Below are 24,947 nucleotides of genomic sequence, written 5' to 3'. Positions count from 1 at the left end.
TTCCATGAAATGGTGAAATGTCTCAGTTTCAACATCTGATACATTCTTTACGTTCTATTGGGAATAAAATATGAGATTTCCAAATCATTACATTCTGTTTTCATTTACAATTTACATAGTATCATCACTTTTGGGGAATTAGAGTTGTACATGTAAGACATGAAATTTAAACCCCATATTATAAAATAGTTGGGAATGAATGGAAAATGTAAATTGAAAAAAAAAAGTAGTAATTCTTATGTTTCCTTTATTTATTTGATTTGCATTCTGGGACATCAACTAGCTGCAAAAAGATGTTACCACTGAGGAAATTTTTTTTTTTTATTAAGCCTGATTAAGACTGTGGCCAGTGGTCACCATTGTTCGAACTCATACTTTTATACTGGTTTCATCACGAACTAATCATGGGGTGCAAAGAGCCCAAAACTCTCATTTTAGATAGTGTTTGATATTTTGGGGCTCATTTAGTTGTTGTTATCACTTTTACAATAGTCATAGATGCATTACCTCTACATTTCTCTTTGCTTTTCACCGTTTCTCTCAACCTTTACTTCCTATGTCTCTCTGTTTCATTGTGGTATACGTGCACTCTTAAGGACCTTGAGTGTGAGATAATGTGTGCCACTGACAGGAGGTTAAATGTAGAAACAGGACCTGCCTGTCTGATCACCACGTCTTTGTGAAAACACAGCATCCCAAATAAGGAGATCGGCCGCAGCTGAAGAGCAAGTGAGTGGAGTGGAGCAACCAGGCCATTCCTAAGAGAGAATTTGGTTTGATAGGGTGGAGTGTGTCCCTACAAGAAGAGTGAGTCAGGATGGAGTGGATACAGAGTGGTGATTGGAGGGATGAAAGGAGGAATGGACAGAGTAGGAGAGGATGGAGAGGAAGGTTGGGTAGAGGGAATATGGGAGGAGAAGGAGGAGGAGGAGGCGAGGTGATCAGAGATCGGAGGCAGGTTCTGTTGCAGTTTAAAAAACTACCCATATAGGGCTGTGCTCTCCATCTGTTTTTGCATCTCTTTCTGTGTCCTTCCTCCTGTCTCTTCCTTTTTGTCGCTTTCTCTTTCACTGTTTCCCTGTCGCCTTGTTGAACTTCAGCTCCCTCCTGCAGGGCTGAGCTGGTTGCATCTCAACACTACAGAAGGCAAGACTTACAAAGGTGCTTTTCCACATCTCAGAGGGGGGAATCAAACTAATTTGCCACCATGGAGGCCATCAAGAAGAAGATGCAGATGCTAAAACTGGACAAGGAGAATGCCATTGACCGAGCTGAGCAGGCAGAGACGGACAAGAAGGCAGCAGAGGACAAATGCAAACAGGTGGGATAAGATAAGACGATGGGTCAGAAGTGATGCTAACATATATCCAAACATCATCAGTGGGGAACGGTACCTCAACAGTTTTTGAAAAACTAAAATGTGGCATGAATGGACTAAAACGATGGCCAAATAGACCAAGATGAAAAGCTATGAACAACTCATGGTAAATTGACCTACTGATTGCTTGCCTCTGATAAATAAAACAATTGGAAAAAAGATTTTATGCTTACAAAGAGAAATATCTACAGGCATATTTTCAGGGAAATGGTCTATAAACACTTTTACACATTTATTTATATCAAATTCCTCACAGCAAATTAGTTAAATGTACCTTATAACTACTAGGAAATGTCTTTCTTTCTTGCTTGCTTTCTTTCTCTTTCTTTTGTGACAAACACACAAACTCAATCCTCCTTAATAACTAAGACACTGCTGTGTGTTAAATAATCATTTACCTAATGTAGTTATAGGATAGAAAGGCACAAGTATGCCAAAATGAAAACACCAACTTTTGATAACTATAATCAAAAACTACAAAAACCATAAGAGGTTAGTTTTTTATTGGCACAAACTGTTTGAAGCAACCTGAGTCACCAGAAAATAACTGAAGAAGATCAGTATGAACTGAGTTTGAAAACTGTGGGTTAGTATTAAAACTGTTTACACTGAGGGTTTAAGAGAGTTAGTCTCTCTCAAAGCCCTGATGCTTACTCTAGCCAGGATCAGGATTTGCTTTTAAGGGAGGATAAATAGATAAGATCCCTCCTGAGGCAGTAGAAAGAAAGTTACTGATGGCGTCAGACTGAGTGAACTTCTGTCATGAAGCCTGCCTACAGGTGCATCCAACACAGGAGACAACACATAAAACCAATTCAAATGTAATGTATACTCTTAGAGAATGATCAGATTAAACACACTCTCGCTTACACATAAACATACATTAAAGCTGTGGTTCCAGACATCTGTTCTCACTGATAACAGCTGTATTTTTAGACATCAGGAGGGAATGACAGTGTGGAATTCAGGAGGATTATCAGACAGACCTCATGGGCTCTGAGAGTAACACTGATTAGGTGGGGACATTTTATCCTGTGAGTGTGTGTATATGTGTGTGTATGTGCGAGAGAGAGGGAAAAAAAGGACTGACTGCAAGTCCAGTACTGTCATGAGAGGGTGAACATCATTATTTAAATCTTCCCAAATATCATAAATCCAATTAGACTTACAAATTAGCCACAGCTGCTTTATCAGTGTGACTTTGAAAACTTCAGCTTCAAAAACTCTGAGTCGCAGTGAGACATTATTTAAGCTACAGTAACTAACACTCTGTCCTTTTGCAGCTGGAGGAGGAGTTACTGGACCTCCAGAAGAAGTTGAAACAGACAGAAGATGAACTGGACAAATTCTCTGAGGGCCTGAAAGATGCTCAGGAGAAACTGGAACTGTCGGAGAAGAAAGCTGCAGACGTGAGTAAAGGGCCACACACTCATATTGTACTTAAACACACACACACACAGGCTTCTGCTCTTTAACACACACACACACACACACTTTCACAGACTGATGCATGTTACCATGGCAATGCTGGAAACTAGGGCCCATTATTCCACAGCTGGACTCTAAGCTAGCAGCAGCTGTGGCTTTACTTTGATCCACGGTGAAAGGTTTGGAGCACATCAGAGACAGTTGCATTCCTGTGCAGCTACTCCTGAAAGATGAGTGCATGGTTAAACTGTAATCCCTTCACCCAAACACACACACGGACACATTTACTCAGGTCTCCAAAAACACAAAAACTTTTGAAGGACAACAAAAAGTTTTTTCGTGTTACTGTTAACTTATGTTTTGTTTTACCACTGAGAGGCATCGTACTGTGTTGAGCTGGTACAACATGACGCACTTTACTGATTAAACTGCACACCTTTTCCTAGTTAGTTAGATTAGCCTCAACTATAAGGTCCATGGCTTCTTCTTCCTGTTATAATCTAGAGCATGCATTACCCACAATGCAGTTTGACCACAGACAGTGTAGCTTGAGATTGGGACCAGTAGCTTCAAGCAAACTCGAATCAGACTTTGTTCTCAGGCTTCACGTCCACAGATCAAAGCAGTTTAACTCTATGAGTCTCATCAATAAATTTTAAATTCATGAGAACATATTTTATACAAACAAATAATCAGTTTAGTAAATCCAGCAGAACATTAGATTAATCAGTTCTCCAGTAGCTAATCAGCCACAATCTTGGAGGAAAGGTCATACATGGTATCACCACCAACCACATGGCTGTATATCTGTCTGTGGTGGTTCCTCTGGCACTTGAGAGTGTGTGTGCACAGGAGTGTTTTTGTGTTGCTTGTGTGTGTGAAAAAGAAAGCAAGACTAATTAAGAGTCAAAATCAAGTCCTGAGGATGCAATTATGCCTATGATAATGAAAAAAGTTGCTCATACAGTGAAACAGCGATTTAACAAGTATGACTCCAGTAAGTTATTCCATAAGATCACTGAGGAAGCTTAGCAGAGTGCAAGAGAAAAAACCCTCTCCTACCTTCCTTCAAGATGTGGCATTGTTTGTCTCTTGTTGAGGATATCCCAGGGAAATGCAGCGTTGTACTGCACACAAAAAGAAAGGAAGTGCTCTCCATTTAGACAGAAAGTTGGAGACTAAGACATGTTAAAATATCTTCATGCAGTAATTAAATAAACTTTGAGAACAGTTCTGAGAAGCCTGACATGTAAAAGTAGATTAAGTGGGCCCCTGGAAAACAATCTTGTTGAAGATGTGGTTTAAGTGTAGCTTCCACTCTTGTGTGTCCTGAAATGGGAAGAAAATTCAAGCAATGTGAGTTTAGTTGACCATAGATGTTCGCTTTTACGTATGTTTACACTTTCAGTGAAGCCCCACACTGTGACACTAAAATCTGCTTTGCCCCACATCCATAAATTCCTCCCCGTATGTCACTTATTAGAGGCAGCAGTCAAGTCATTACAAGTGAATTCACACAGAGGTGATTGGATTCCTGAAGGCCACTGGGGAAAGCGGAGTATTGAATCTTCAGCCCTGACAGCAACCAGCAGTTATGAACTAACAAAAAAAAAAAAAAAAAAAAAGAAAAGAAAAGAAAAGAAAAGAAAAGAAAAGAAAAAGTTAACTCAAGCAACCAGATAGAATAACAACCTTTAAGCAGCATGCCAACAACAACTGCTGTCATGGTGCAGTTATTGATAACACCACTCACAGCAGCAACAGTTACAGTTTTATTGGGAAAGCTGCTCTGAGGTGGCCAGCCGGGCCGGCCGGGCCAGCCGGGCGGAGAAAGCAGAAAGCAGGCAGGGGGGGGCGCTGGTATGTGAGGAATGCAGCTAAGGCAAACAGAAAGTCCCACACTCCTGCGTTTAATGAAATCAATGCTTCCAGCTTTTCCGGTGCAAGGGGCAAATCAGAGAGAAGGGCTCAATCAACACATGAGACTGATTGTGAGAGATTTTCTTCTTGTTGTGAACACCAGGACTGAATTTGAGCTGAACCTCAACTGAGTTGAGCTGAAATTTGCTGGCCCTCTTACCAATCCACCCAACATGTTTGTTCTCAGGCTGATCATGTGAATAGGAGATGATGAGGGTAAACACAGGCGGGGCCAGCGGTGAAACATGAAGGATATATTTGATTTACACCCATAGAATGAACATCATTTGTGAACGGGATGGAAGAGCTTATGCTTGTGATAAGAATTCACATTGCTTCTCAAAAGTAGAAAAGATTTATGGTGGATATTTGAAGCTGTAAACTTAGTTTAAGTTTAACAAAAGTTAGAAATCTGACAATTTATCTCTGTTTTGTATGAGTAAAGTTTTTCTGTGTTAACTTATGTTCAATGATTTAATCTCAAGAATAAGATCTAAATAGCCACATTTGTTGATATAAATGTTTTTTTAATGCAAATTTGGTAATATAGAAATTAAAGGCGAGATGTTGATCTCTGCTATTAAATACACAGTATGTCATTTCTGCAAATAGAATAAAATCAATTTCTTAGATCATAACAGAAAAAATGACAACACTGGTTATTGGTCCTCAAAGCCAATAAACCAAACACTCCATGTCTTGTTTTTGAAACTTTCCATGACTTTTAAAGCAGTCAACCCCATTCCCTGATATCAGTAGAATGGTAACTTACATACTGCAGCTTGCAAACCCATGGGTTCATTTTCTGAAGATGCCCACAAACTGTTTCAAACAAATGCAAAATATTTAAGGTCGCCGTTATACACATGCATATGTGGAATTAAAAGCAAATATATTATCAGAATAATGCTCTCAATCCCTCTGCAACCTCTCTACAATGGAGCTTCACAAGTGCACTTCGACAAAAAAGACTTTATTACTTGAAGGCAGTATCAGAAATATGTAGAACAATCTGAGCTGTGACCTGCCCTCGGTTGTGTTGGAAAGAATGGCTGCAGTAGTAAAGACAGAAGTAAAAGAAAACAAAGATCTGCTCTGTAATGGCCTGAGACTGAATCTGTTGTGTATGCCTTTCACCTGTGGATCTTTGTCAGCTATCATTTACGTCACTTTGTGCTTTGTTATGAAATTGCTTGTTGTCAGTCCCTCGCAGATCAAGCAAAGCTTTAACCAAACAGCATTCAACAACAGATAATACCTTATCTGTCTGGATAGAAAGAAATGCCAAGGTGTGGGGCTTACAGCAATAAAAGGGTTTAGTTCTACAGAAGTACAAAATATACTGAACTTGGTTTTGTTTTTTCTGTTAGTTAGATAGATAGATAGATAGATAGATAGATAGATAGATAGATAGATAGATAGATAGATAGATAGATAGATAGATAGATAGATAGATAGATAGATAGATAGATAGATAGATAGATAGATAGATACTTTTATTGATCCCAAATCTAGGAAATTAAGGGTTGCAGCAGCCTGCATTGGCGCAAAATACTCAGATGACCAATAACAAAAGTAGCAAAACAAACAGAAATCTATTTACCAGATAACAAACAAAATATACAAATATATGTACAACACACAAATCAACAGAGCAAGACAGAATAATCAATAAGAATAAGCTATAGAAGTATATAAATTTAAATAAGGGTATACAAAATCATATGTAAGAAAAACAATGTGCAAACCAAAAAAGAATTTAAAAAGTAGAATAAAATGGCAAGTGGATAAAAGCAGCAGATAAAGCCTGGTGTCTAAGCAGGCTCGTCCCTGCCAGAGGAGTCTGTTCTCTGCATCTCAGTCCGTTTGAGAAGGAGCTTCGCTGTCTGACCAGTGTGTGGTGGAGAGGATGGTCAGGGCTGTCCATAATGGAAACCAGTTTGTTCAGCAACCTCCTCTCCACCACACTTTCAAAACTGTCCAGTTTGCACCCAATGACAGAGCCAGCCTTCTTTATAAGTTTGTTCAGTGTGTTGGTGTTTCTGGCTCTGATGCTGCTTTTCCAGCACACAGCAGCAAAGAAAAGCATGCTGGAGACGACAGACTGATAAAAGACATCCAACACCTTGCTGCAGACATTGAAGGATCTAAGCTGTCTAAAGAAGTAGAACCTGCTCATCCCCTTCTTGTACACAGCATCTGTGTTGGATTTCCAGTCCAGTCTGTGGTCGATGGTCACTCCAAGGTATTTATAGGTCTCAACAAACTCCACCTCCTGCCTCATGACCTTCAGTGAAGTTAGAGGAGTCTTCTTCCTCCGGAAGTCTATCACCATCTCTCTGGTCTTGGTGACATTGAGATGCAGGTGATTCCTGCCAGTCCACACCGACCACTCCGGCCAGTGCACACCGATATCACCGACATGGGAGAAATCCATCTGTTTGTAAAATGGCTGCGTAAGCATTTAATGATCTGTAGTTTTTAAATTCAAAGCGGGTGTAGGAACTTAGGGTAAACTGACTTCTGAGACTGAAACAGATGGCAATGCATCTAAACCTGAAATTTATTCATTTTCAGCAGCTTGTAACGATCTAAGTTATTAATAATTAGTATTTCTGTGTAGTGAGACTTTTAACTTCTCTTGTGAACTTATCGTGGTGAGAAAGTTTCTCTTCAGCATGTTTTTAACATGTTAGCACGGCATGATGTCGAAGGCTTTCTCTAGTTGTCGCCAGTTTTCACACCGTTTTCACACCTGAACCGGCTTCGGTGCTCTGTGGACATAGTCTAAGTGAATAAATCTGAAAACGTCATGTTTCATTTCCGTATTTACAAGCATCTTTCCTGAACCAAAGATGCTATAGACTCACTTTTCCCTCTAACCCACAAAAACTCCACCAAAAGCTACAACAGTGGCAGATAACAGTATGCTACAGCTTTTATAGCAAAATCTTTAAACATTTTTTTTAAAAATCCACACAAATGTCTTCTTTTGAGCTTCATTCTCTGCCATCATCTTCTTCATTTTTTTGTTTACAACGCACAAGTTTACGCACATGCTCTGTCTTTCATTCTGTTTTTAGTGTATTCATGTGGCAGCATTACAGCACCACTGAAGACCCATATGTGCTCGAAGCAGAAGTTGGATATGCAGTCTGTTTTCACGGAGCTTAGCCATCCATGGCTTGATGCAGAAAATGGAGCAATACCACCGAAAATCACTGGGGCAGTGGTGAGCAGAATAGCTGGCATGCCACCAGTGAAAGAAACAATCAGAGAAGAAGAGGAAAAAGAAGAAAAAAAAAAAGATAATCTACCTAGAATATTTCAGTTTGAGAGCTCAGTTACACAAAGAGACACATTTGCGAGAATAAAAATGGCGCTTTAAATATTTTTAATGCGAAATGTTACACTTAAAACATTTATTGTCTTTGTCTTCCTTTTTTTATTATTTTGTTAAAGAAAACATATTGCCATTACCTATTTAGTGTATTAGGGCTTCATGCAGCTGTGCTGTAATGTTGGAGGTTATATCTAAAGAGGAAATTTAACTGTTGACTCGAGTCCAGGGTGAAAGGTTATGATAGAAATGCTCATCTTGCCTTTACAGTCATTTAAACTAACTCATCCAGGCGTTCTTATTTAAAATGAAAGTTCACATTAGTCATAGGGATGAGCTTTTACACACATACACACACGCGCACACACTGGCCCCGCCTCTCTCTGACCTCATTGTCCCAATCATCTCTCTACTTCTGCTCAGTCTCGCGCTCTCAGCTCTCTTCACCACACACCAGTTCTACTCCTCCTCAATCCCGGGACCAAACCTACAACGCACATTCCAGAGGACTGTCTGTTCTGCCCATGAGCCTTTCATTCCTACAAACCAGAAGAAACATTTGGAGATCACCTGGACACTCACAGTTTCTAGTTTTATAACTTTTGCTGCACTTAAGCGACTTCTTTACATTCCAAAGACTTTGGTCTCGGACGGACATCGATTTTTTTTCTAAATCAACAAACTAATTTTTGTCCTCGTTATAATACATTTGACCAAGTAAGCAGAAAACAGTAGTGTATTTTTGTTTTCATCTTTTTACATAAACCAGAAGTAGTCTTAACAGTTTTTTTTTCTTACGTGTAGTCTTAGGTAATAAAATAGTGAACAATGGCAGGTATGAACTCTCTGGATGCTGTGAAAAGGAAGATTCAGTGTTTGCAGCAGCAGGCCGACGACGCAGAGGATCGAGCTCAGGTCCTACAGAGAGAACTGGACAGTGAACGGGAGCTCCGAGAGAAAGTGAGACAATCAAAACCTCCTTGTTTTTAATCTATTTTTCTTGATTTAACTCTTCTCTTCTACTCCGCTCTGTTTTTCAAGTGCCAGGATCATAAACCGGTGCTAACGTGTAAGCATTCACCACCCAAACCTCTAAAGCGTCTAATTAGATCATGTCATTGATTCAATCGCGGGCGTGATTGTGCCACAATGCAAGGCGTTGGTCTGTAATGGAAAAAAAAAGTTTGGATTGCTGTGTACGTTCTGCGCATGCTCGTTGAAATCTAACTTACAGGCCACCGTAAAGCTACAGTGAATAATGTGGACCACGTAGACAGTATTGAACTTGGGGCCAAGTTTAATGTACCACTTTGACTGACCGGATAACTTATGGTTGACCGAAATCGTGCTAATATTCACATTAGAACTAAATTGGCAGGTTTTTACAACTTAAAAAAAACGTCGCTTTAGATCATCTGTTGGAGATCACTTTGAAGATATCAATCAGACATCTACACCCCCAAAGGTGATAGGAAAACACAGGACAGAGTTTAAAATGGACCTCTTTAGCAGTGTGAGATATTTCCATCTTGATTTGAAAGGTTTTCTGCTCCACTGATTGGTTAGTCTACCACAACTACAGTTTCCCTCCTCACGTGGTGTTAGAAATATGTTTTTCTTAGTTTTGGCATTTCACTTAGTTTTTGTAATGGAGACTTTCAAGCTACCTGCCGTAAACTGGTTAAGAAAATAATTATTAGTTACTTTCATATCTTTCAACAGGTTCTTGTGTTTACATTTCAACATACAGTATCAGCTGCAGTTGCATAACTTTGGCTGAAATTAGCACAAGTCATTGCAGAAATTCCACAAACGTACAACTTCCATTTCCATTTTTTTATTTATTTTTAATATTCAGGACGTATTGCCCCTGCTGTCACCTCTTGCCTTATCCATATTTTATGACTTACAGAAAAGGTTTGTTTAAAGGTGTAAAAAAAGAAAAAAAAAGTTTAGTAGCACTGTTAGGTAAGAGTCTTGACCTGTTTCATGTGCTGCTTTATGGTGCCATATTCTTTGCATAGGATCTGGTTTAATTACAGGACAAGTAGGAAGATTGAAGGAGAGTTGCAGGGGAAGGTGTGGCTGTAAAGATTTGGCTGATGAACTAATGAAAGGAGGAGGCCTGCTGTGGGACTTGCCCCTTTTGTTAGACTTCCTATTAGGCTACTTTTTTAATTTAACAATATTTTCACATATTAACATAATTATGGATTACAATTAGTCTGACATGATACTTTTGCTAAATGGCTTTGACTTATAAATACTTTAATGGTAAAATAACAGAATGCTGTGATTAATCAGCCATTTCCTTATGCTCTTCTCATGTAATCATCTGTAAATGTTAATGACTCAACTGAAGCCGTCTTTAAATCAGGAATATTGATATAGGCATTTTAAAATAACGATTTGACAAGGATAAAACATTGCAAATAGTGTTACATTAGGAAAACTGCAACCACTTGAAATGCATATAGGATTTCTGATCATGGCAAATTAATAGCCTATGTCCTTTGAATTCCTTTGAATCTGAAGTATACTTTTAACTTATTTGCAATATGTAAAAACATATTTGTACTTTTTTGTATTAGTTTGTCAAATATTTAAGTCTGACAGCTCTGCAGCATTTATATAAATTGTAACATCGTGTGAGGTTATATTGCATTGTCATCCATAATCTGCTAATAAAAATCTGTACTAGCATCAGATACATCTTTAAATGCATATGAATACTTAATATCTGCATACAGCTATATTTTACAGTATGTCACATTTTTCCTCCCTGTGCATCCAGTCAGACAGAGCAGTGCACTTGTGTGGCGAGGGTGGTGTGGTCCCATATGTGAATAATTAGGACAACCTGGAGTCATTCCTTAGCACAAAAACTCTTTCATTGGCACTCAGAGAGATCAAAACAGGAACCTTGCTGAGTACAATGGTGTTTAAAACATAGAAGCATTAGGAGAAAGCTGTCCACATCTGTCAACAAATAATTAAAGTAATTGCTTCATTGTATTGTATTGTGTGGTTTTGACACTAGTGGAAATGTTGCTGAGCCGCTCCGTGATGTTTTGAGGCTTTGACAGATCACAGAGACATGATATAGTCTTGAGTCGCTCATTAGACGTGTTTATACACAGCTATTATTCTTAATGGGCTGTTCAGTTTCACTAAGTCAGGCCAAAAATAATTATTTGTGCTCTATTCAGGAGCCTGGGAGCTGTGTGAGGAGCCCGGCTGAACCAGATTAGCTTCTTTTTCATAACGTGGAACTTTGACTTGATTCTTTCAAGCGCTCAAATAATTTATCTTGACAATAAAACACAGACTTATATAATGGCAATTCCTCTTTCCAAGTTTTTGTTCGCTTTGTCAAATATAGTCATGTTTTCAGTGAACAGCGTACAGTTGCCATGGGGACAGCTTGTGTTTACACCACACAGCAATCAGGAACAACAGTTTATGGCGCCCACTTCCATTTCTAAAATCGTACTAAAAGGGGAAGTGGGGAGTTGAATGTCCAAGGTATTCCCCTCTGACTGCCCCTCCCAGGATGTCGTCTGGTGACTCTGGTCTAGCACTTCCTGTGCTTCTACTCCTTACACTTCCTGTCCCTGAGCTCCAGCCCTGATCAAATGGAAGATTAGTCTGTGGGTAGAGCGGGCTAATTTTGATCCCAGTTGATAACTTTAGTGAAGGCTCAGGACTTAAAACAGTTAAAAGGTCTACATCCGATTCTGCAAGTTGACTTGAAAGTAGTTTCTTTTGGGAGAGCAGGGGAGGTACCAACTTTAGATTCTAGTGTTAGGAACATATGTCTTTACCTCTTTTACTGCCTGCAGCATCTTAAAGGGGGAGACAGTCAAAGTTTTCTGCATACAGGAAAACTTGATATATCGAACACTAACAGCTCTACTCCTGATGACCTGTGTCAGGCCAAGCTCAGCACTGCTTGGTGAAAAACATCAACCTTCAGCAGAGAAAAACTCAAGTTCCAAATACCTCCCAGTTTTAAATTATGCAATCTTTCCAGAAAAGGAGGCTCTGAGCTGTTAAATGTCTTCGCTGAAGCTTGGCGCATAGCCAAGCTGCTAACTTGCTTTTACTGTATGAATCCGCTGCAGCAAGAAGAGGGTCTTGTTACTTTTCTTCAACTTGATGCTTAATGTCCCCTTAGCATGGAGAAGAATGTCTAGATCAGAGTTATTGTGGAAGTTGGGCCGATTTAATCTCTGATTATCTGTCTGCATGCATTTCTTAGCCACAGAATGTACTCCTCACAATGTTACCCACAAGTTAAAAAGAGCTTGGTTAGTTATAGTACATCTGCAGATGATAAATGCATTTGATAATATTTTATTTGAATTAAAGAAATTAATGGATTACCAAATTAAATAAATTTAGGACTAATTTGTAATTATAACAATCAGCTACAATCTTCCTATTTATCTGGACTGAAAAATGTAATCGGTCGACAGTGATAAATTATGCTTATCATAACAACAATTTCCCTCAACTCAGTTTGTCAGAATCCTTCCAAGTAACCATATGTTTGCTGCTATGTGATGTGTTTTTCTGCACGGCCTCTTAACGGTCTCCTGCAGAATCTGTGGAAAAAATTACTTCCTGGTTTCAGTGTTTTCTTTGGACGTTCTCCCTGGGAATAGCTCAACTTTCCAAATATAACTGCCAAATGTTGATACTTTCAGGCAGTCACTGGCATTCTGGGGAACACCCCCATGTTAGTGGCCTAGTTAATTATACAGGCCAAGGTTATGGGTTCTCATTCAAGTGAGCACTAGAATATATTTGTACAGTTAGTGCTAGGAAAGCTATATTTGCTATAATGGTATTTCTTAGCAGTAAAATAATGTTAGTAATTCTGCAGGAAGGAGCACTCGGAGCATAGAGAGGAGTTTGAAATAATCTACAGTGGGGCTTTTCCTAGACACATTTTTCCTAAATTCAGTCAGATCTGAGTTTTTTGTTTCTTGATGCATGTGTCACAGCAGCTTAGAAATATCATCCATGTAGCCTGAAAGAACTGTATCAACAGTTATGTTAGGCTTTACTTGCAGGTATTAAAAACACAACAGGGTTTACTTCTGGCTCTCTCTCCATGTTGTAACATTTCTACAAATAGTGTGGTTTTTAGTGTGTATTTTGGATTCCAAAATAGCTAAATTATAAATGAGTATTTGGTCAGGATAAAGATGCCATGTCGAGATCCTTCGGAGAGTCGGAGAACATACTCTTTTGTGCTAACAAATTACATTTAGCTTAGTGAGAGTGCTCATTGTGAAGCTTGTCTAGATCTTTTAATGATCTTCATTTACATATCATACATCATGATAAACTAGCTTATGCATGATGCTGCTGCCTTTGCATGCCAGATCTTTATGGGCATAGATTACAGATTTTCTGGCTCTAAGACACATGCATTGACTCTGAGGGTAGTAACCATCAGTGTCAAGAATAACTTACCCTGAACCCCAACAGCATTGTGCAGCTTATTAGCCCACTGCCCTGGAATCAGCTAGTAATTGGATTCCCTTTTCACTTGTCCTTGATCGTGTCTCTGATACATATAAATATACCTATGTCTTTCTAAAGTCAGTCCCAGCAGAACTGGGCTGTGGCTTCAAGTGAGGCTGTAGATGTTTACTAAAAGTATATGAAGAAATCAAACAGAGGCAGAGAGGCGAATGGGGGGAAAAAACAGTCCTTGGATCCAGTTGTTACATGAACATTATAGGTACAGTTTCACCTTAGAGGAAAAACACTTAATGCTTTTTTTTTCTTTCCAGACCATTACAATAGAAGCTAAATATAACCTTCATTTCTGTTAAATAAAGGAAATAATCTCCAGTCATGTAGTTTAACTTGATCTGCAATCATCAGCAGCACCTTACATCACAGTTAACATGTTATACATTGACTGAGCTCCATAACAGTACAGTGGTGCTTACACGTCAGTTTTTATGCAGATCAAACAAAATGGATTTAAAGTGCTGAATAGTTTGCTGTTAAGCAAGTTTACCTATAAGCCAGTTCATGGGGACATTGCCATCTTAATGTGAAATGTTTGTCTCTTTTTCCTCATTAAGTGTTTAATGTTGCAGTTCAGCACTGATGCCCACTGTTGTTTAATGTGTGTACATGCTGTGTACAGTGGTGAGCAGCCTTTTTAAATGATGAAGCAAGCTGGGTTTATAAATGACGGTTGGTGATATGAAAATATGTGACAGTGTTTATGAAGCCAGTCACAAATGGATGATTTGTTATGCAGTGCGTTGGGGAGCATTCACACAGTAAATAAACTTAAGGGGTTTTACAATACACCAGTGAGCCAATAGCGTCAATCCAAATTAAAAATATTGATTGAGCATTGATACAGTAATAATTTGTTAGACATGCTTAAGACAACGTATGGAATTTTTTACATTTTTGTTCTAACAACCAAATTTTCTTGGTAAATGTGATGAATAAAATGTCTTCTTAAAAAGGTAGTTTGTAGCTATAATCAAGTAAGACTTTATTATCATAAATTATAATTGATTTAAGACTCTAAATACAGTAAGGTTTACACCATATTCTGCTTTAATGTAAACAAATAGAAATCTATTTCCGTTTTTCTTTTACCCCATAGAGAATTTTTTTATTAAAAATTGCAGATTGTTTCTGATTCAAATTTCAAAATGGATTTTACGTCCGTTCTTAATCTCTTACTGTCAAACCAATGAAATATAAGGCAGATTTTTTGTTTTGTTTTTAGAAATCTGAAGTCTTTGGCTCTTAAACAAAATGTAATAAATAATACATGTACAATTGATTACTGTGTGATGTCACAGTTATTGAAGCACAAACGGTGTTCAAGGGGCAGAAGACATGCGTCAGATTGTATGCAAGTGTTTTAAGCTGTTTCTACCATAAAGTGATACAGTAGGTATCAGTGCAATCAGTTATTAAGATTTAAACTCTGTTTTTATTAATTGTTCTTTGCGTTGGACAATCAATAATAATATGCCAAGGGGGGATTTAGATTAGCAAATACTTGGAACCACTCTGGAAGAAGTTCCTGGCCAAAAACCAGCATTTGGCTCTCCACAAACAAAGTAATGGTTTTAAATGAGGCATGGGCTTCAAAGTAGTTCTAGTACTGCCTCAGCTGAAACTAGGTCTCATTTGTCTTAAAATAAATCACCTTTGTAGTCTTATGCAATACTAAACTAGCCAAAAATTTTGTGTACCAAAAAGAGAGTAGCTTGAATTTTATAATCTAACTCCAGATCAAAAACAAGTGTGTTTTCCAAAGAGTTAAGAATCATAACAAGAACAGCTGTAATGGTGAAACTCGGAGTGCTCCAGGATACAAAAAGTCCTGAAACACCTTTCACCTTCCAGAGGGCTGATGTAACACATGAAGCCATGATGAAGCCAGAGTAGCGTCATGTCACCAAGTTTTTTTTTAAATGAGGGTGTGTGTGTGTGTGTTTGAACACATCTTTGCTGGTTGTCAGTCTTTCTCCACCAAACACATAGTTTCTCCATAGTTTATTTACCATATAAGGCAGTGTGTGTCCCTGGCCTCCGGAGAATGCAAAGTGGGTGCTAAAGGAAGGGGCATGGCCAGAGAGGCGAGGAGAACATACCAGCTCTGGGAGCGAGGAAAATCAAAGGGTGGAAATAAAAAGGATGTTGGGCAGCTGACTTCCTGTCACTTTTTTTTTTTAAAAATCCTCATTTAGAAAATAATGTTGGTATCCCTTCTAGTGAAGTTGGTAATTCCTTTATTTATATAGTTCCTTTCAAGTACAGCTCCAACTTCTACAAGTGCTTCACATAATATAAAAGAAAAGTTAAAACAATGAACAGTTAATAAATAAAATGAATTAGGAAGGAAAAAAGCTTGTTGTACAGCTAAGTTTTTGTTTTTATAACATGTTTATCTTTATGTGCTGTCAGAATGAGTTGCTCTTGTTTCTCTGGTTAAATAGTTTCCTAAAGTACTTTGTGCACCACCCTCAGGGTTTACAGACTCCTCCTTTCTTTGGCTATGCATCAGGAAGTTGGAGGCATGACGGCATGCACTACACACACATAAGCATTTGAATTTGGAACAAGGGAAGTCTCTGTGTTTGAGGGGATCCCCTTATCTGGGATTATGAAAATCTAATGACAGATAAGGGACCGGGTTACACATGTTAAGCTGTGAGCACAGACATGCCACCCCCAGTGGTTTGAACTGGTTTTTGTGTTTTACTCAAACATTTTACTGGGCAGGGCAGGAAACTAGCCGGTTGCTAGCTGGTAATTATGTGTGTGTATGTTTAAGGGAGGCAGAATGAGAGTGTCTGTCTGAATGTTTATAGAGCATTTATGCGTCTGGTGTGGCGAGTAGCTGACCTGAGACACATGAATGGCATGTTTTGTGTGCAGACAGTATTCTTCTCAGCATGTTGCTTCGTTCAGGACGCAGGAAGTAGAAATATCTGTTGTTTCAGGCTCCAGTTTAATCCTGTGTGAGCTTTCTCATTGGCCAGATGTAGTGTTGACAGATGCTGACCTGCGTGAGGAACATACTGATGAGAATTCAAGATGTTTCGAGCGATGAAGATTATTTTAATTCATTCTGTGCAGGTTGAGGTGCAGGGTGAAGTTTTTCTCTATAATGTGCTGAATGTTCTAAGACACGGCAATGATAACTTGACAGGTATTTCCTGTTTCATGTCAGCAGCCGCCTCCTGCAGCTATTGAATGCGAGAGAGAGGGAGAGCGAGAGAGGGGGAAAATGTTGCTGGAAAGACTGACTGGCTTGTCAGTAGGCTGAGATGACAGAGAAAAGATGAAGAAAACCCTAAAAATGGGAAAGAAAAAAAATAAATTGAAAGGTCAGCGCTATCTGGCAACAAGCAGGAAACCAGGCTTTCATTTCCTAAAATATTATATATAATATATCTACTATAACAGAATGAAAGTCTGGATCAGAGTGAAGATCTATTTATTCTCAGCACAAGAGGACCTGTTTTCCACCGAGATTCCTGAGCATGCTACCTCAGTGTGGTGTCATCTTTCATCCTGATTGCTAATCTTTTCCCTGTAGTCCCACCAAATGCCCCACAGATTGACTCAGCCACCTTCAAACTGAATGACAGACTCTTGTGATTGTTGATCTGACTTCTCGACTCATTGACTAGCTAATGAGTCACTGACCTACAAACTGCTGCTCTGCATCTCTGCGCAGAATATCGACTAGAAAATCCTCCAGCTGCACTTTTCTAAGAAAGGCGAGTAAACGTGTGAGCGTACTCTGGGTTTTAATGAATGTTTCTGTGTTGTCACCGTTAAATAGTGGATTTCTGTTTTGGCTTCCTGGTGGTAAATTTCACTTTTAACACTAGACAGTCATTTTGTATTGTGTCTGACTGTGTCAGACTGGTTTTCAGTTTGAATGCAGCTGCCTAGGAGAGGATGATAAACTATTCAGCAGAGGAAATTCTTGTATAGTTGTTTGCTTTCTTTTTCCTCTTTCAGCCTTTGTTTACTGAGGGCAGATGAGAAAAAAAAAAACTGTTTGCTCTCCTGGTTTTTCTGAGTTCTGCGCTCATCTCACCGGAAATTGAGGTTTTGTAAGAGTTTCATTCAAATCTAAAGTCCTGCGATCTTCCGATATTAGAAATGGATTACACTCTTCAGTTATGTTGTTTATTAGGGTTAGGCTCTGCAACTCAAGGAGATTCTCCACGGACCTCCAGCTGCTTTTGCTCGGTTAGTTAAACACTGTATGAGCAACCCCAGAGCAAGAAGAACAGAACAGACTCCCTTGCATATGGTTAAAGTATTTCGTCATTTTTTTTCAGGCCTCTTTATTTAGATTCAGTCAGTAATAAGTGACTGAATGATAAGGCGTAATATTTCCCTGTAGTCATAGCAACCCGTTTATGGTCCGGTGGTTATATTTAAATATCTTTTATCAGATATGATTCAGCACTGGAGTTCACACTTTGTGCTGCATGTTTGTGCAGGAGCTTGACTTGCCATGAGAAACTGATCACACACTGGAAAATGCAAATGTCACAAAATAAGTATAAACTAGAATATGCAACAGTAGCGCTTGAGTTCAGGTGTTTTACACCTCATTTATATGAGCACATGAGGAGGTGAAACTCCTGCAAGATGTTTTGTAACTTATGGGAAAAGCTACTTTAAGTAATTGTAGGAAATTGTGTACTTTTTTTTAAATGGAAGTTAAGTTTAAATACTGTAGCTCTGTTTGGATTAAACTGGTCAGTCATGAGGAACTTTGTCATTGCTGCAGTCCTCCTGTGAGACACTGTTGACATAGGTTAATATTTGTCCTGATTCATGTCTTCCTTTTCTGTTTTCTGCAAAGCACGCAAATTGGACACATAAAATTTGAACTGAAACTCATTGGAAAGGATGATTTCATTCCTCTTGGTATGTGCAGGTGATTAAAAAGGAGCTACATGTTCCAACTTCTCCAAATCTTGTTGAGCTTTCTACTTTTCTGAACCCCCGCTGCCCTCTTTGTGTCCTTCTTCTCCTTCTCCTCCTGTTTTATGGTCGGGGACATGCGGGAGAGGTGGTGAAAGAATGAATGACCTAAGTGATGACTTAAGTTCTATGCTTCCTCTCCCTTTTACTTCATAGGCAGAGGGTGATGTAGCAGCTCTGAACCGTAGGATCCAGCTGGTGGAGGAGGAGTTGGACCGAGCCCAGGAGAGGCTGGCCACAGCACTGCAGAAGCTGGAGGAGGCAGAGAAGGCTGCAGACGAGAGCGAGAGGTCATTTATTTATGTTTTTAGTTGGGTTTGGTAGTTTAGTTTGTTTTACTCAAACACTTGGCATCCTCAAATTAAACAAGCAATAGGAGCATTTTTCAGGGGGGTGTTGTGAAAAATGTATTTCTGTTCCCTCCTTTTATTGCATCCTGACCAATCAGAGGGATGAAGGTGATTGAGAACAGAGCAATGAAGGATGAGGAGAAAATGGAGATTCAAGAGATGCAGCTGAAGGAGGCCAAACACATTGCAGAGGAGGCTGACCGTAAATACGAGGAGGTAAGGGTTTGGCAAATAGGAGCTGCATCCTCCCTGCTTAGTTCTTATATCGTGTTGAGGTCCACAGAATTTACCCCATAAATGTGACTGTTTTTGTCCCAGGTGGCTCGTAAGCTGGTGATCTTGGAGGGCGAGCTGGAGAGAGCTGAGGAAAGAGCCGAGCTCTCAGAATGGTAACACCAGTAAACACATGATTTGCATGAATACACACACAAATGCACACATACTCTCACTTGCTGCTCTCACATTAAAGCCAAGTGTACCTTGTTTTCCTTGCTCAGTAAAGCCAGTGACCTGGAAGAGGAGCTGAAAAATGTGACCAATAACCTGAAGTCCTTAGAAGCCCAGTCTGAGAAGGTGAGAATGAGAGATGGAAGGATGATAAGCAAAGGAAAAAAATACTTTTGTTCATTTTTTTTTTATAAGTAAAACTTATTGATGGCTTCCTGGGATGTCAGACAGGTGCAGTTTCCCACAGAGAAAGCAGTAGTAATATTCAGGATGAGGACACAGTGTGAAAGGCTGCAGATTGTGAGGAAAAATAATGTGACTGTGTTAAAATGTCATTTTGCAGCCATTATATCCCATATTCTCACTATAGTTATGTGTATGCTAAACACGCCTGCAACCAGCACATACTCATCTGTATCCTGTCATTTAAACTGCTCTAGTGGACGGTAAATTTGGTTAGCTCTCTTCTAAAGTATTGTTTTATAACACTTTCATTGAAGCTGTGCATCATTAATCCCTGCTTGCTACACAACCATGTATTTTAAATGAAAACATATAAAGCAATTTATAAAATCCTCTCTTACTGTATGTGGCTGTTAAATGTATGTTTGTACAGTAGCTTATCCACCACACAAACAAGTGGCCACAGAGGCCATGTTTTACACATTAGTGTTAATGTCGACATAAGGTATGTCAGCATGTGTGCACTGCAGAAGCCAGTAGTACATTCTTCCTCTGCTTCGTTCTTTCCCCGGCAGACATGCAGCACAATGGCATGCAAGGTTAACCACATGACCACTTTCCTTTAGTGATATAAAGTCATGCTTTTGCTCTGCTCAGTCAGACATGGACTGCATCACAGCCAAACTTGCTCCTAGAACAAGTTTGGCTGTGACATGCTAGGTGCATCTGTGGGTGAAAGCAAGTGCAAACATGTTTATATTTCTGCTACTAATTAGCTGCTGTTATTTCTGTGTGTTGCTGTCAACAGTACTCAGAAAAGGAGGACAAATATGAGGAGGAGATCAAAGTTCTGACTGACAAACTGAAGGAGGTGAGGTCCACTACAGAAGAGGATCTTATAGATTTGAAAGAAATGAGCTTTTCTGATGACTGTCTTGTGATTTTAGCTTTTACAGTTTTCCAGTGATGCAAATCACTGATGTCAATTCAGCATTGTGTTGAGGTTTCTGTAAAAATCCAGCTGCAGAGCTATGTTTAACTGATGATTATAGCTTGTTGTCTAATGGGATCCACATGTGCATGCATCAAAAAGCTAAATGTGAAACTTTTTTATAAAACAACTGCAGAAGACACACAAAGAGTTTAGAAAACTCGCCCAGTCATGCATGTTGGATCATTTGTTGGAGCTTGCTGACAGTCTGTGTCTGAACCCCTGCCAGGCTGAAACCCGTGCAGAGTTTGCAGAGAGAACAGTGGCCAAACTGGAAAAGTCCATTGATGACCTGGAAGGTATGACTCTTGTTCAAATACCTTTTTATTTATTTATTTTTTTACAAAGAATGAACACAAAAGTCTTTTAACACAATCTGCTTTAAATAAGTCATCTGCACACCTGATGCATTCAGTTTTATTAAGGAGATGTTTCCTTTTTGCATCATGATACATCCATGCAGAATCAGTCAGTCCAGTTTTTTATAAATTCCTGACGGAGTGGAAACACATTCTGTGGATAAGAAAATATTCCATACAAAATCTATGGAAACCACCCACAAGCTTCTGAAAGATCCCTCTTTCTGAAGGACAAGTATTCCATGTCAGCTATGCTGCAAAGAGGACAGAATGTGCTCAGATGTTTTGTAGGTCAGCGTTATTTAGCTGATGAACCACAGGGAGCCGACTTTATAAAGTTATTGGCGCAGCTTTATGAGACACTCAGAACAGGCTTAAATGCTCAAAGTTCACCCAGCAAAAAGGCTGCAAGCCCAATTAGAAATGCATCATTCTTCTCTTCCAAGCATTTTTGCATTTTTTAAAAGTCTGACCTAATTTTTGTCCTCTGCTCTCTTTCCCTTTGCTTTTTTTCTGCCTCCATCTGTCTCTCATCCTGCTTTTGGCTTGTTTGTGTCGCCGCTGTCTTGACACCCGCCTATATTTGCTGTCGACCTCTGACCTCCAGATGAGCTGTATGCTCAGAAGCTGAAGTACAAGGCCATTAGTGAAGAACTGGACCATGCCCTTAATGACATGACATCTCTGTAGACATCTTTTGTTGCCTCTCAGCTCCCTCTGCTGTACTCCTCCTTCTCTCTGCAGATCATGCGTGCCTTTTGTCCATCTTGCTATGCAAAAACTACTTAATTAAAATCTCTTTATTTCCTACATTGCAGCATTTGTCTTTGTTTTGGATTGTTGATGTTAAATAGAGCAAGAAAACCTTAGAGAATCACATAGTTTAGTGGGTTTTTTTCTTCCAAATATGGCATCCAGTATGTCCTGTACTCTATCTGATGAACAGTTGCAGAAGGTGAGCATTTCAGATGAGATTTATTCTGATTTTGTTTTGAATTTTGTTTTTTTTTTTTTTACATCTGTGGCTACAAAATGCATCCTAATTTTGCTGTTTACACAAATCAGAAAGTATAATTGCTTCTACAGTTCAGCACACAAGTCCTTTAATAAGCCCACACTCTATTCTAACTGTCTTCACAGTCAGCAGTTTATGCATGAAAGGCACTGTGTTGTGGTTAAATTATTTTTGCATGTGGCTCAACTTAACCAAAGTACTTATGCAAAACATCTGTCCAGTAAAACAGTGCTCTGTGCAGCTTTTCAAGGGATGCCGTAAGGAGATGAAACTGGCAATGACATGAGCAGTATTATTAGCTGGTGGTTGGGAGTTCACCATGTCTTGTTCTTCTTCTCTCCAGAGAAATTATCGCATGCCAAAGAGGAGAATCTGGGCATGCACCAAGTCCTGGACCAGACCCTGCTGGAACTAAACAACTTATAAACAGAGAGGAAGCTGGAGAGGATGAGATCGTCATTAACATTCCATTAAACGTTCGACTCCATTCCGCATTTCAAGCTGTAAAATCTTAACTCCCCACATTAAGGGGAATTAACTTAATGCTTGTCCCTTGATGTTTTTTTCTTTTGTCTTTTTTTTTTTCCTAAGGCACAACTTTTTTTTTTTTTTTTTTTTAAATGGGTAATCATTCTGAACCCATTGCTTCTTTTATTTTGTAAAAGAAGCAATGGAGCTACATTCTTTCCATAAATAATTTTTGACCACTTATTTAGAAAAACTGGTTATAAATTTGCCCGGAAGAGTCTTGAATTGGTTGTTGGACCACTTAAAAGACTCAATTTTTATGTTTTAATTATTTTATGTGCACATACATTAATGCTGTGCCTGATCATTCTAATGCATAGGCTACAGGTCATATTGGGTTTCACTTTGTCTGCATAAACGTGGCTCTGAAGTTCCACCCAGTGGTGACATGATCAGTTTTATGTTTTACCACTATTAGAGCCTGTAACGTAATGTTCAAATAGACACTTGGTCTAATGGAGAGGTTTCGGTCAGAGATACACTATTAAAGCACATGCTGCTCATTTTAGTTGTTTGCATTTAGAGCCCAACTGTTGAATAGCCTACTTACAGTGCATCAAATCTCTCCTGTAATTTTGGGTATTTGCAGCAGAGTCTGCACTGTCTTTTCTTTAGCTTCACCTGACCACTTAGACCTGCATCATTACCAACATTGTGCCAAATTGTAGCCAATATTTACCAGATTTACAATATATTGTAATACATGAGCGAGCTAATCCCCAAACCACTGGAAGCTCAGTCAAGTTTTATCAATCATGGATACTTATTGTATATAGTCGAAGAATGTTAGGTATGTGAGAAGTTGTTTTGCTTGAGGATTTTCTTTTTTTTTTTTTTTTTTTTTTTTTCGTTTCATTTATACCACTTTTTGCCAGGGGAACTCTCAAGACCAAAGAAGACACACAATTCTTCAAATGTTTTATTTTTGTTTGTGATGATCATCATGGTCACAGCTCATGTTGGCGCTTCAGTGAGCGCTTCACATTTGATTGAGACCATTTTGCAATATTTCATTCACAACCCCCTCCATGTCAACCTAATAAATGTTTTACAGAACTTGTCTTGTTTGACTTTTACTTATTTGAAGCTGATTAGTTAATGACTGACTAGAGAAATATATATTTAGATCAAGTGCTTCGTCATCCTAATCTAATCTTCATACATGTCAATCTGAACATGCAGGAATATACAAGCCTGTTTTTGATTGGTAGCCTTTTTCTTTTTTTTTTTTTTGTACTATTGGCTCTGATTTCACCACATTCTATTTATGCGCCCCTAAAAAGTGGGTTGATATTTCACTATTAGATCCAAGAATCAGATTAACTGAGGTCATTTCTCTTCCGATTTGCAATATGGAGTGTGGCTCGGACTCATTTATCCGTGGTCCATTCTGCTGCCTGTTGTGGATGTTTTGGTAAATTCCAGCTCAGGTAAATTTCCTCCTGAAGGCACAACCTGTATAGACAGATATTTTCAGCAACTCTGAATAAGGGCAAGGAGAACATAAACCAAACACCATTTAAAATACTATATTATGAGGTTGCTTTTACCTGCCGTTAGTCTGCATTTACCCCCTCGTGGTCTACAGAGGATTACAGAGCAGCCTGGACAAGCCACTACTGTATGGGCATGGCTGAAGATGGTGGTGATTCTGTAGCAGCCTGAAAGGGGGAGGGGGAGGAAGCGAAAACTTTAAAACCCACTAGGGAGAGAAAAATATGTCAGGCAGCGTGGGCCCAGGAGTAGTAGCTACCTATGCATTTGACATCCATAAAGTAGGAGTTGGGGCTTTGCACCAGCCTCTTCTTTTTGTGGCGCTTCATCTCCTCTGCGAGGCTGGGGTGCATCAGATCTTTGGCGAACTGCAATAAAGAGTAAAATATTCTCTAAACTTGGTCAGCAATGCTGACTTATTGCTCAGAATTTACTTAAAGGTTTCTGGACTAAGACAATTACGTCTCTATAAAGATATTTGTTGTGGTCTTGTGCCCCCTACAGTAAGAGTACAAAAGTACAAGTTACACTAAACACAGACATGTCCAGACAAGTTCAGACACCCTTCCGATCGGGTATATATTACATACAGATGCTCATGGATCATATATAAAAATACAGTGACATATTTAAATAAATTTACAGTATATATATCTGTGCAATGAAAAAACAATTTATTTTACACTTATTTTCGCATCTTTCACATTCTAATAGATAAAAAAAGCTATATAGCAGTTAGAACTGATGTGGAGATGTTTACATTTCAAACAAGATATAAATTAAACTTTAAATTTTTTTTTTTACTTACAGGCATGTTTACACAGATCGGCTCTGATTTTCCCCCGTCCAGAAACAAATACGATAAAAGTGCGTAACCAGATTCACCTGTCCTTAACCCGTCGGATGAACCTTTACAATGACGTACAGTGTACAACGTCCAGAGGAGACTATGCGGGCGGATCTTTCTTTTTAGAGGAGGGGCAACAGATCTATGTTGGA

At 39.0% G+C, this 24,947-nt stretch overlaps 2 protein-coding genes across 6 annotated transcripts; one reads left to right on the top strand and one right to left on the bottom strand.

Annotated features, from left to right (window-relative positions):
* Window positions 1-1,030: 1,030 nt before the first annotated feature.
* Window positions 1,031-23,510, top strand: tpm4a (tropomyosin 4a). Of its 5 annotated transcripts, none has more exons than XM_042007294.1 (9): window positions 1,031-1,321; window positions 2,662-2,787; window positions 18,738-18,871; window positions 19,030-19,147; window positions 19,250-19,320; window positions 19,429-19,504; window positions 20,370-20,432; window positions 20,782-20,851; window positions 21,519-21,721. In XM_042007294.1, the coding sequence occupies exons 1-9, from the start codon at window positions 1,208-1,210 to the stop codon at window positions 21,599-21,601; spliced, it is 855 nt and encodes a 284-aa protein (XP_041863228.1). In that variant the 5' UTR covers window positions 1,031-1,207; the 3' UTR covers window positions 21,602-21,721. The 5 variants fall into 5 exon arrangements, with proteins under 5 accessions (XP_041863228.1, XP_041863227.1, XP_041863230.1 ...); XM_042007293.1 differs by lacking the exon at window positions 21,519-21,721 and adding an exon at window positions 22,270-23,510 and having other exon boundaries at window positions 1,042-1,321; XM_042007297.1 differs by lacking the exons at window positions 1,031-1,321; window positions 2,662-2,787; window positions 21,519-21,721 and adding exons at window positions 8,484-8,783; window positions 8,871-9,026; window positions 22,270-23,510.
* On the bottom strand, window positions 23,367-24,900 carry LOC121653670 (40S ribosomal protein S27-like). The gene is made up of 4 exons (XM_042007301.1): window positions 24,757-24,900; window positions 24,208-24,316; window positions 24,005-24,115; window positions 23,367-23,909 (listed from the first exon to the last, which is right to left on the bottom strand). Exons 1-4 carry the CDS (start codon window positions 24,760-24,762, stop codon window positions 23,881-23,883), a joined length of 255 nt encoding a protein of 84 aa, XP_041863235.1. The 5' UTR covers window positions 24,763-24,900; the 3' UTR covers window positions 23,367-23,880.
* Between the last annotated feature and the right edge of the window lie 47 nt (window positions 24,901-24,947).

This window comes from Melanotaenia boesemani, chromosome 14, assembly GCF_017639745.1.
Source record: "Melanotaenia boesemani isolate fMelBoe1 chromosome 14, fMelBoe1.pri, whole genome shotgun sequence".
NCBI classification, from domain to species: Eukaryota; Metazoa; Chordata; class Actinopteri; order Atheriniformes; family Melanotaeniidae; genus Melanotaenia; species Melanotaenia boesemani.
The sequence above is the reverse complement of the archived record's forward strand: the minus strand, read 5'-3'. Positions and strand labels throughout refer to the sequence as shown.

Coding starts and splice junctions, on each gene's coding strand:
- tpm4a (XM_042007293.1), top strand. CDS start 1,208: ATGGAGGCCATCAAGAAGAAGATGCAGATGCTAAAACTGGACAAGGAG. Junction 18,872..19,029: donor GCTGCAGACGAGAGCGAGAG/GTCATTTATTTA, acceptor CTGACCAATCAG/AGGGATGAAGGTGATTGAGA. Junction 19,505..20,369: donor TAGAAGCCCAGTCTGAGAAG/GTGAGAATGAGA, acceptor TGCTGTCAACAG/TACTCAGAAAAGGAGGACAA.
- LOC121653670 (XM_042007301.1), bottom strand. Junction 24,116..24,207: donor TATGGATGTCAAATGCATAG/GTAGCTACTACT, acceptor TCCCCCTTTCAG/GCTGCTACAGAATCACCACC. Junction 23,910..24,004: donor TAAATGCAGACTAACGGCAG/GTAAAAGCAACC, acceptor CTGTCTATACAG/GTTGTGCCTTCAGGAGGAAA.